Genomic DNA, 11,658 nt, shown 5'->3' on the forward strand with positions numbered 1-11,658 from the left:
GTGCCATGGGCAGGGCCAGGGGAGCAGGGAAAAGATGGCCTCTGCTCACTGATTTCATCCAGAATAAAAGTACAAAGAAAGCTGGAAACAAGAGCATATATCCATGTGGGCACAGAAGGTTACGTGCATGTGTAAATGCCCCAGCTACCATGCTGTGGTCTGCTGAGAAAAGGACAACAGACCCCTCCATCATTCTCCTGCTTCTCTTTTGCATGGGTTGTGACTGCCAGATGGAGCAAGGCCTGCTGACATGCAGGCCAGCAAAAGGCAATTCTGTGAGTCCCAACAGGCTTAAGTATAAAAGACACACCTGTTGCTCAGGTGTCCCTGCCAGCTCCTGGGCTGAGACATTTAATCTAGCAGGAGGACATTCAAGTTTCTTCTGGGGTTTGTGGGGACTTCTGGCAGTCTGCGTTTCCAAAGCAGACACTTAAAACTGATGTTTCCCCTCTAAGCCCTTTTATGGTGCTAGTCCTAAGCACAGTATACCCCAGTCTCCAAGAGCATGAAGTGTTTTACAGAAATCAGGAGGAGATTTACAAATAAATAGGTCAGTAGTGGTCTTTAATCACCAGAGCCCTTGTGCAAATTCTGCTGTGCCTGCATACCCACCCTGAATGCCCTATCCCTGACCATCACTGTTGTATTGTTGTAACAGCTGACAATTCACATATGCTGAAATTACACAATCAATAAAAATCACTGTGAACCATCCTCAATACTTTATTAACTTAAAACGTTGTTCCAATAAATATGTACCAATAAACATAAGACACTCCATAAAATCTAAATAAGAACATTTACAAACCTGTCAACAGTAAAAACAGCATTTTTTTTTAACTGAGGTACATGCAGGGTCATTTAAGGCAAATTCAGTCAATCATAAGTTTATAATGATTCCTGCCCACCTCAGCTGAGTTTCCCTTTAAAAATTAAAAAAACAAAAACAAATATACAAATGATGCTATGGAGTAGCTATTTTCCAGTTATTAGAATAAGCCTGGAGTGTGGAAGCCAGAAATGGTTCTGGACAGAGAGTTTGTGCCTCCCCAGTCCTCTTGCCCTCCTCAGTCAAAATCACTTGTTGGATGGGTTAACTAGATATAAGGCATAACTCTGTGCTTTGGCTTTTCCACTTGTCTTTCAAAAGCTTCCTTCTGGATGTAACAAGAAGTGCCTCAAACACACACACATCCAGGCCTTGCACAGACAGACACAGCTCTGGGAAGATAACAAGGACCTCTCTGTAACTGTTAATGAAGCTCCCTATTGCACCAGAACAAGTGAGAGTAGGATCAAGCCCAAGTTAGTACCTTTGCTTAAAAAACCCAGCAAGATGTCAGGCTGCACAGTTTAATCCTGATCCTCCAGGTTTTCCAGACAGGAAACAAAAAGTGAAGCTATTCAACATTGAAATGCAACCAAGGCAAGTTGCTCCCTACACTATGAGCTGATGGCTGTCTTTACCATGTAAACACTGCTACACCCATGTTTCCCTGCAAGGTGACTCAAGCTACTGAAACCTTCAGGGGGTTCATCTTGGCCATGGGAGAAATATTTTCCAGCTTACAGATATTTGGTAGCTTATCCATCTTTGGAGTATTAGGCTTCATATCTAAAAGGCTTATTTTCCAGTGTTATTTCAGGAACAAAGAGGGAGGGGGAAGAAAGAGAGAAACCCCAGCCTTTAATATCTGCTTTCACAATCATTCAGGTTGAGCTGTCAATGCATGGCCTTCTCTTTTTCTTTCCTCTCTGAGCTCCTGGTCATAAAGGCAATACCAGGGTCTGTGCTCAGGACAGGGCTCGGGTCCAGTGGGGAAGCCAAGGGAATCTGTTCTTATAGTGTTGTAGGTGTTTTCTGTATTGCAGCTGGGACTCATTTCAGGCCATGCTGTGTCTCCCGGTGTCTTCGTAAATCCACCTTCCGTTGGAAGCCTTTGCCACAGAGATCACAGCCAAAGGGCTTGAAGCCTGTGTGCTTCCGACTGTGGGTGATGAGGTTGGAGCTCTGACTAAAGGCTTTTCCACACACCTGGCACTTGTGAGGCTTCTCACCTGCAAGCAGAAGGCAGGAGGGAGAGAGAGAGGGAGGGTGTGAAAGAGGCAACACGCTGCACTGGACCCTAGAGCAAATCAAAAGGATTACTATGTGGTTACCAAGGAAGTCATTCTTAAAAAAACCCGTGCAATTGAGAGCCCCAAAGCATTAGCTGAGCCTGCACTACAACTGAGCAGACCTGGACTTGATTACGCCTTCATTGGCCCGGTGTAGTCCTGGGAGCAGTCTGAAGCACAGTGTTCCCAGGAAACCACAACTTGTGAATACATTTGGCTGCATGGGCTCTGTGTGATTTAAACTGCCTTTGTGTCCTAGAAATGTGAGAAAATCCTGGGAAGACCCCCATGTTGTGCTGAATGTCTGGCATCGATTATTGGTGGAATAGAGAGGTGTAGGTTGTTAAGCCAAACCCAGGGAGCTGGCGCCTGCCCACAAGGGAGGCATAAGGGCCCTTAAGTGAAGGGCAGGGTTCACCCAGAGATCTGCTCTACTCTTCATTCCCCACACTGAAATGCTGGCAGTCACACAAGCAAGCCCTGAAGTTCTCCTGAAGCAAATAATGTAAAAGCAGCCTCTGGAGCTTGTCCTATGGTGGGGTGAGTGGGAAAACTCCACTGGCGTCCCTGGGAGCAGGATCTCAGCACATTTTCATAGTGTTTATTATCAAATAACAGATAAAGGAGAACCCAGCCACAAAACCAAGACTGATTTTCAGAGTAGCTTTGCACCTGCAGAGCCCACTGACTTCAGCTGGAGAAAAAAATTCTTTGCACGTTTGAAGATCAGATTCTAAGAAACATAAAATAATACAAAATTTGCTGGAGGCTCATTTCACACTTGTATGCTGTATATGAAAAGGATCCCTGATTCAGTTAAGGACCTGGGTTTACATGGGTAATTTAAAAGCCCAGGCAGTTTGTTGTCTTACAACAAAATAATGATTCTGACTGATTCAGAATTTGGATTAAATTATACTTAATCAAGCCTCGTCTGAAAAAGTTAGTAGATACTTATTGTGTTACTTCCTAAATAGTTTCTTTTCATCAAGGAAACATCTGGTGGAAAATATTTATAATTAATATTTATTATTCACTGCTTGCCATCTAGAAAAGTCACAACCAAGCAGTGCTATATATTATGCCATCTTACTACATTATTTGCCATTTTTTGCTTCACCCTTGATACTTGCTGGTCCTGAACAGGAAAGAAGGATTTGGTCATCTCAGCATTTGATTTCGCCAGTACAGCTGTTATTTTGTGTCTACAGATGCTTCTGTACCTCACACATCATTCATTTCCCCCTTATTCATGCAAACAGTGCATATCTGAAAGGCAAGATTTTCTTCTAAAGATTTCTGGTAAACCTGCCTTCTCAGGTTCTTGAATCATGTTTTTAAAACAATTTCCTTCAGTGATTCACCTGTACTGGTTTTCCATGTTTATTAGTAACAGTGAAACTTGAGAACTCTCCTTTCATTCTGTATCAGACTGCTGCCATTTCTCAGGAAATCTGGATGGAAGTGCAGACAATACTGAACAAATATTTAGACTAAGAGTTAACTAACTAGGAGTTAGACCCTAGGCCCTCCAGTTTAGTGTTTGATCTAAAGGAGGAGACTCCTGTTGTCCCTATTGTAAATTGGTAGATCCTGGAAAAAGAAATACTGCAATCAAATTTACCTGTCATTTTCCGGGGACCTCAGCTGTAAATCAAGGCTACATTAATACCCTACAAACCACCTTATACAAAAGCTCTTTGAACAAACATTGGTAGATGCTATTAAGAGAACACTGACTGGATTGAGAGGATTTGGGTAATTTTGCAGCTGCTGTTCATGAAACCACGTTCAAATCACCCTCCTTTGCACAAGTAGAGCTCAGATATTATGAATAACAGCAGAGCAACGAGAAGCACAGGGAGGTGCATGTACTGTCCCAGATGAGACCTCTTCAGAGACCTGCTCCCACACCTGGGGCTGTACACCAGTAGATGCAGGGCTGACCTGTGTGAATGAAGGTGTGTTTCTTCATGTCAGATTTCTGGTGGAACCGCTTCCCACAATACTGGCAGGGATAGGGACGGGTATCTGAGTGGATGAGCAGGTGGGTGGACAGAGTAGATGATCTCTTAAAACTCTTGCCACAGATCTTACAATCAAAGCTGCGTTCCTGCAGAGAGAAGCCCAAACACACATATTACACAATATCAGCAATCCCACCAACAAAAAAACTGACCCGGCAGCACAGCAGTGTTGCCCCTTCTGCCTTAGCAAGCACTTCCATTTCCCCAGAGAGCTGGACTGGGAAGTGGGTGCTGCGGTCTGATGGGCTCTCCTGGGAAATCTCTGTGGCAGGCTGACTTCTGATGGCAGGGTACCAACTAACTGCTTAGTCCTATTTCCATTATAATTCAAGTGAAAGATACCTAGAGCACGTGGGGAACAGAGCTTTTTGGCTTAGTATTGCAACATACTAAAATAAATGCATTAAGACCATGCTGACTCTCCTGTTTCCCTTACACATTTCATCTCCACCTCTTCATTCCACCCTAAATCATCTTTTCTTTCCACCCCTTAATTTCCATCACACATTCTTCTTCCTGCTGTTCTTTCATGCAGTGACATTTGTTTGGTGTTTAAGATGCTCTCCCTGAAATGTAGTCCCTTCCATGGACACAGTATGCTGCTCTTTTCACTATTATTTAGTGGGTGATGAGCTATTTCCCCTCATTGTGTGCTCTGCTGCTGTGCACTCGTGAAATTGTAAACAAAACAGAAAAAATTACATTCCTGTAAGACTATCCTCCAAAAGCCAATCTGAAGAAGGAAGATTTGCCAGGTCAAGTGGGTGGATGAAGGGGAAATATGGCACAGTACCAGCAGGTGGAAAATGTTACAAGTCCTCATACCAAAATTAACTACCATATTCTTTTGGTGTGTGACTCAGAGTGTGTCGAGACTGGTGAAGTCTGTGCTCTGTACCTGACTGGTCGTTCAGATGTTTCCTGAACAGACACAATGACTACAAACAAGAGAAGACTCACTTCTTTGGAGGAGGGGGAAAGAATGAGGAGAGCTGCATCAAAAAAAAAAAAAAAAGCATGGAGAGTTGCTTTAGCTGTTAAAAAAAGTCCACATCTGCATCACGATTTCTAGCTCTGAGAGAGAAGATTTATTATTGATTATCTGTTATTTCTAGAGTGTCAAAAATGCCCACTGCTTAATACAGGTGCATATAAGATCTGGGGAATGGAAACAAAAGCTGTGTTCTTTAATTTGTCGATTTGCTCCTTTGCTTACCAGCTGCACACCCTTTCCTCTGCCTGCCACCATATTCTTCACCCACAACTGCACACCATAGCCCTAACAGGTCTTTCCCTCTTCTCAGTTTAAATGCCCACATACTGCCAGGTGATTGCCTTCATGGCCTCCCTAGTGCTGGCCGAAGCAAGCAGGTGGCCCTGGCCCTTGGACCTTCATCCTGGCAGTCTGCCTCACTCTCACCTGTGAGTGTACGGCCTTGTGCTGCTCCAGGCTGACTGCATGGCCGAAGGTCTTGCCACACATGTCACAGGCAAAGGGCCTCGTGCCACTGTGTGAGCGGCGCACATGTACCTCAAGGCCATGTGGTGTGGAGAAGACCTGAGGGAAGAGAACACATGCGGTCAGGCTTAACAGAGAGAGGGGCTGGGAAAGAGTCATGACCATCATATGGGATCTGGGATCCCTACCTTGCTGCACTTGACACACTTGTAAGAGCCAGTGCTGATGAGTAATGGGCGGCACAAGAGGTCTGACTCCACTTTGATGCTACCTGGCCCCTTCTCTTGCTGCAGCCCAGGCTGTGACTCAGCATAGAGTCCAGGTGCTGCTGCTGGTGGCCGCTCAAACAGCCCTGGGCCTGGAGAGCCAAAGTCACCGTAAAGTCCAAGGGAAGAGCTACACTCTGCCCTGTACAGGGCAGGCTCAGAGCCTCTCTCGCAGAAGAGTCCCAGGGCAGAGGTTCGCTCCAGTGTCGGGCAGGGCCTGTAGCTTTGCACAAGGTGCCTCAGCTCAGAGCCACCCAGACTGTTCCACATGTATGGTTTGAAGGGCACCGAGAAGGGGGGAGCTTCATCTAGGGATGGACACACAGATCGCTCCGAGGCTGCAGAAACACAAGGGAATGGGGATTAGTACACTTCACAGTCCAGCCACTATCACAGTCTCAGCACTGAGACTTGTGCCCAGAGCCAGGCCCCCGTACTACACATTAAGTTTGCCCTTTTGTTTCTAATGGGAGGACATTTTACTTACCTGTTGTCCCAGCCAAACTATTTAAAGCAGCCACCAATTTTTCTACCTCCAGCTCTGTGTGCCCAGGTGTACACACGCTGATCTAACTGTTGAGGCACTGAACAATTCAGTCTGCAACTTCCTTTGGTTTCATACGTAGCTCATCAGAAAAGTATATCTACTGTGTCCCAAGATGGGCACCAAAGCTGACAGTTCAAATGTTTAAGCTCTGATGTAGATAGCATATATCCATATAGCAAATATGACATTGCAGATTTGGCAGAAGGAGCAAGAGTGACAGTATTTATCTGTTTAACAAAACTAAGACCTGCTTGTTGTACAATTTAATTCACAAATCTAGTCTCTCAACTTCATGCCACAGCTGTCCATTACTATACTAGAGCATAACTGAAATTAAAAAAGCTTCTGAGATGCTTGAATGTCATGCTTCACTTTTTCAGAAAGAAACAAACTCAGTCCTTATCTGAAATGAAACTGAGTTTACCCAAAACATTAAGCTTCGCAAAATCACCACAGTAGGCAGCACTAAAAATTGAAAACACAAAACATTTTTCTGAGCAGTCATTAAAAAAGCGATCTTCCACCAGGACAAGTTTAGGTGGCTTCACTTGGCTCAGACAGGCTCACCTTTGGCAACGACATGTGACCAAGTCAGTGGGCACTACAAGGTGAATCTGTAAGGGGGCCCATAGCAGAGTTTGATGCAATGGCAGGGACACAGCCCTTGAGATCAATGTCTAACCTCACAAATGCTCAGGGACCATAGAGAAAAGCACAGTTGAGCAGGGAACATAAGCTACCAGACCCCATCTGCATCTGCCAGAGATGCTGATTAATGCCTGAGGTGCTCTGCTTTTACTCTTCATCACAACAGGCACCAGCACTGTGAGACTCTAATGGCTCCACTGGACAAATGCTTTAGTGAACCAAGAAGATGAAACAATTAACTGCTGAAGTACCAATGCCTTCATAGAAACATTGGCATCCCTTACAACTAGGAATTCCAGAATAACCCCCCTTACCCAAAAAACCTGCCCTCCCACAATTGTTCTCCTGCTATTTCTTACTCTGTCATCTTCACAGCTCCCATGGCTTTCTCAGCCCTCAGCAAACCAAGATAGTGACAGGGGGCTGGGGAGAGAAGTCATGATGTGTTGGGTTATCCATTTGGACAAGCAGATGGTCACTGAGGGTTAGAGAAGGGTGTAGAAAATGAGGTAAAAATTGAACTTTGAATGACTTGACTATTTCCTATCTTTTATATAGATATTAACAGTCATAAATTCTTCCACTGAAATTAACAGTCTTTCCATTGGAAACATATGCGGACATACCAACTGGGACATTTGAACCAAGCAATGAAATCAAATTAGCTGACATGGTGCTGAGCATGATTTTTCCTGTTCTGCACTGACTGCAAAGTTGTGGTCAACATCGCATCATCCATCTTGTGTCTCTGCAACCAGTTTCAGGGCTGCCGTATCTCACAATTTTATCACAGGATTCAAAACTATCTTAAAGCCCCAGGTTTTGAAACTGCATGATTTCATCAGACCCTCTGCCTTCCTTTTGTTTTCTTGTTCTTATTTTTTTTTCTCTCTTTTTAAGTCAACTTCTAGCCCAGACCATAAAAAAAAGCATGAAAATGTAAACCCTCAAATTTTCAACATTAGAACTGAATATCCATAAGCTATTACTTACAATCTTGATTTCTAAGCCAGCCCAGTCAGTGAGAGGAGAAGGAAGGTTGACCTGATTTTTGAGCCCTTGGAATTGGCAATATGGAACATGGTAAACATAGCACCACAGATCAGTTTGCATGCAATGTTCCTTCTATCACCTCATATGCTTTGGAGACCTCTCAATCACAAGTGCACTGGAGCCACTCATTCTGTACTTCCCAGGGGCAAAGTCAAGCCATCCAAGCCCTGTAGCCAGTGTCAAGACAACCTACAAACCCTGCTCTGCCACACTGTAGGGTACTTGTGTCTGCCTCTTCTCCATTCCACGACATCCAGGCCTCCAGCTGGCGACAAGGGAGGGAGAGACAGACTCTCCCTCTTCTTCCTAGCAATTCTATGCTGCCTTTATATAGACCTTCTTCTGAGAGAAGAAACATCCATGCTCTTTTTTGAAGGCAAAGCAAACTCAGCCTGAAATTGTTAGGAACAGATTGATATGCACAGCAAAGAAAGATTAAAGTGAGCTCCACAGACCACAAAACACAACAATCTCTGCACAACTCCACTATACCCAGTAAAAGCCTCCCTCCAAAACTGCAGCATCAACAGGTTCATCAGGAGACACGAATATACTAATGTACTAATATGCTGCTTCACTGAGCTATCAAGTACCTTCTGTATATGCAAATGCATGTGATTACAGATACAAATAGAAAGTGAGGTTAAACAATAAAGTTATTTGCACTGATGGAGTCAGCAACAATTGATGGAGTGATAACAGGTATTGTGTCTTTGCATGCCCGCCTGCATTGGCAGCAGAGCACTCAAAACCAAACCTGAAATTTGGCTTGCACTGCTTGTGGAAGTGTAGCCTGCACCCATATTCACTTCAAGGGATAAGGGAGTGATAGGACTCAGTGCTCACTACACCTGCCCTGACCATGATTTAGAAACATAATTTCTCACCTGCCCTGCCTTTCAAAGCACAGAAACTGTGCCCCACCCAGACAAACACAATCAAAGAGATCCAGACTCTGACCAGTGCATCTTGCAGAAGTGATCTGGGCACAAATTCCAGCTGCACATTGAATCTCACAAAGCATCTGGAAGGCGGAGAAGTTAGGAGGGAGATGTCAGAGGAATCCTGACTTTCTATTCCTGGTGCCACTGCCTTGTTAACATAACAGCACTTCTCTCAGTGCACTGAGATTCATTTAATAAAGCTCTTTCCTTACGGTGCTCGGAGCCCCTTCCTGTTCCTCCTATGAATAAAATCAGGTGGTCCCAGGAATGCCCTCCCCCACCCCCAAAAATCTTGATCGAGGGTTGTCATCCTCATTTTGCAAAGATACCTTCCCTGGGTAGCTAGTTGGTTTGGAGCTAATGAATCCCACAGCAGGGGAAGAAATGAGTGGGGAGGAGGAGAAGGCAGAGCAGCCCTGATAAATACCCGCTCCGTTTTCTATCTGCTTTTTGGACACTGCATGAAAATGGTCTGTTTCCCGTGCAGAAATCGTAATTATTTGGGGAAAGAGGAGCTGGACAAATTTGTTAGAACAAAAATTACACACATTGTTACGCTTTCTAAAGAAACAGTAGCAAAAGATGGCTACATAACTGTATTGAGTCCAGCCTGTCATTTGATCTAACTGAAACTGTCCCCGGATTCACTGCGATGATACTGGGCAGCATTTTGAACATCCTTTAAGAGGGCTTTGGGACTCTTAAAAGAGGGGGATGCTTTAAAAATGCAAACCCACATCATTACAATCAGCTGTTGATAAGCAGGGAAAATCAGGGAGGACATAGGACTATGTATTCGTTTTCTGCTGTCAGTAAAGCTGAGACAGTTTTTCCTCTGGTTAAGACAGAAATTTTTTTTTCCATCTCCCAGTTTTTATACTGAGGCAATAATAAGTGTGTTTTATACATACATATTTTTGTTATAAAATGACACCATTGTATTTTTAAATGAGATAAGTATTTGCGCCAGGCTGGGGACAGCATCTCCCACTGTTCCAACCACATCAAAGGCAGGACGAGGGAGCTAGAGACAGGCACTGCAGCCATAAGTGTGAGTTTCCTGGATTTGGGGTGTTTAAATCTGACTGTCATTATTTTCATCTGGTTTTTACGAAAGCGTTTTTAGCAAAGCAAAAAACATAACAAAACAAAACCAGCAAAAACAAAACCAAACAGAACCAAAAAGAGCAAGAAGGGGGGGGGAGAGGAGGAGGGCGAGATCTTTTTTGTATGCAAGAAATAACCTGAAAAGGAGTCAGAGAAAATGCGTAGCAGGTAGTACAAAACACAAGATCGGCACTGTTTGTTACGGATGTACAGATAGCATAGTAGAATTTTTTTATTGTCTTAAAAAACATTTGAACTCGGGATAGCAGGACCCCAATAGGAAAATGCTGAGACCTTTAAAACATAACTGGGCTGCCTCTAGCAATTAATCAGAAACTAAAAAAATCAACGCCCGATGGCATCACAACTTTCCTACAGCCTGACTGTCCCCCGCTGCTCCCTTAGCAATGAGAGATGAGCTGGAAGAACGACCCGAGAGAGATAACCCGAAAACGAGTGGAAAGGACAGATTTACCTTTTCCTATTGAATGGGAAAAGGAAAATCCACTCATTTTCGACAGCGACTCTCTAGCCATGAGACCCTGCCCCGCGGCACCGACACAGACATGCAGTCGGACCCTCACCGAGCGTTGTTCTCCCCGGCCCTACCTGGAGAGACGGAGGGCGAGGGAGGTCTCCAGAAATCCTCAAATTCGGACACTCTGTCACAGACGCTGCCCTCGCAGCTGGGCGCTGAGTCGGAGGTGCCATCAGCAGGCTCGGTAAGGTGGGACTCCGGGGAAAAACGTCCCTGGGAAGGCTCCGGATCTGGCAGGACGGTGCGGCACAGACCCGTGTCGTCGGGGATCTTGCTATCTGCAGGGCAAAGAGGGCGAGGGGGCTCCTCAGTGCGAATCCACGGTGGGAGCCAGACACCTCCCGCGGCGGCCCCGCTCCCACCAAGGTTTGCTCCCGCATCAGCCCCTCCGGCCCCCCGCGGGGGCTGCGGCGCCGGGGGGCTGCACACCTACGGGCTGGTGCTGGTGCCGCTGGCAGCCGGGTGGGCTCTGCCCGCCGCAAGCGAGGCTTCGGCCGAGGGATTCCTACCTGCACAGATCTGGGCTAGCACGGTCTCCAGCCGCAGGCTGTAGTCCTCGTCAGCGGAGCGGGGCTGGTGGTAGCTGTGTGCTTTCTTACTCTTTACCAGGAAGGACCTCGGCATGGTGGGGTACTGTCACGACCGGCGCGGCCACACTCCCTCTCCAAGTGCCGGACACGGCGGCGGCGAGAGTCACCCTCGAGTGTCCCGCGGGGCGGCGGCGAGGAGGCGACCTGCGGGGAGGCGGTAAGGGCCGGGGGCGCCGGCCGGGAGGGGCCGCTCGCCGGGAGGGGCGGTGCGCCAGGTGGCGGCGCGCAGGTGGCTCTGGCCCCGCTCGCCTGCCCCCCCTCCCCAGAATGAAGATACTCAGTCTCCCACCGCCCCCAGCCAACGCTGCCCCCCGCCCCCAGTCCCCGGTGCCGCTGGGGCCGCCCCGGCCACGCTCCTGAG

At 46.3% G+C, this 11,658-nt stretch overlaps 1 protein-coding gene across 1 annotated transcript; it reads right to left on the minus strand.

Annotated features, from left to right (window-relative positions):
* Positions 1-699: 699 nt before the first annotated feature.
* On the minus strand, positions 700-11,351 carry GFI1 (growth factor independent 1 transcriptional repressor). The gene is made up of 6 exons (XM_071750715.1): positions 11,217-11,351; positions 10,779-10,985; positions 5,793-6,208; positions 5,566-5,703; positions 4,066-4,231; positions 700-2,058 (listed from the first exon to the last, which is right to left on the minus strand). Exons 1-6 carry the CDS (start codon positions 11,329-11,331, stop codon positions 1,880-1,882), a joined length of 1,221 nt encoding a protein of 406 aa, XP_071606816.1. The 5' UTR covers positions 11,332-11,351; the 3' UTR covers positions 700-1,879.
* Positions 11,352-11,658: the final 307 nt, after the last annotated feature.

This window comes from Heliangelus exortis, chromosome 8 (genome assembly GCF_036169615.1).
Source record: "Heliangelus exortis chromosome 8, bHelExo1.hap1, whole genome shotgun sequence".
Taxonomy (NCBI): Eukaryota; Metazoa; Chordata; class Aves; order Apodiformes; family Trochilidae; genus Heliangelus; species Heliangelus exortis.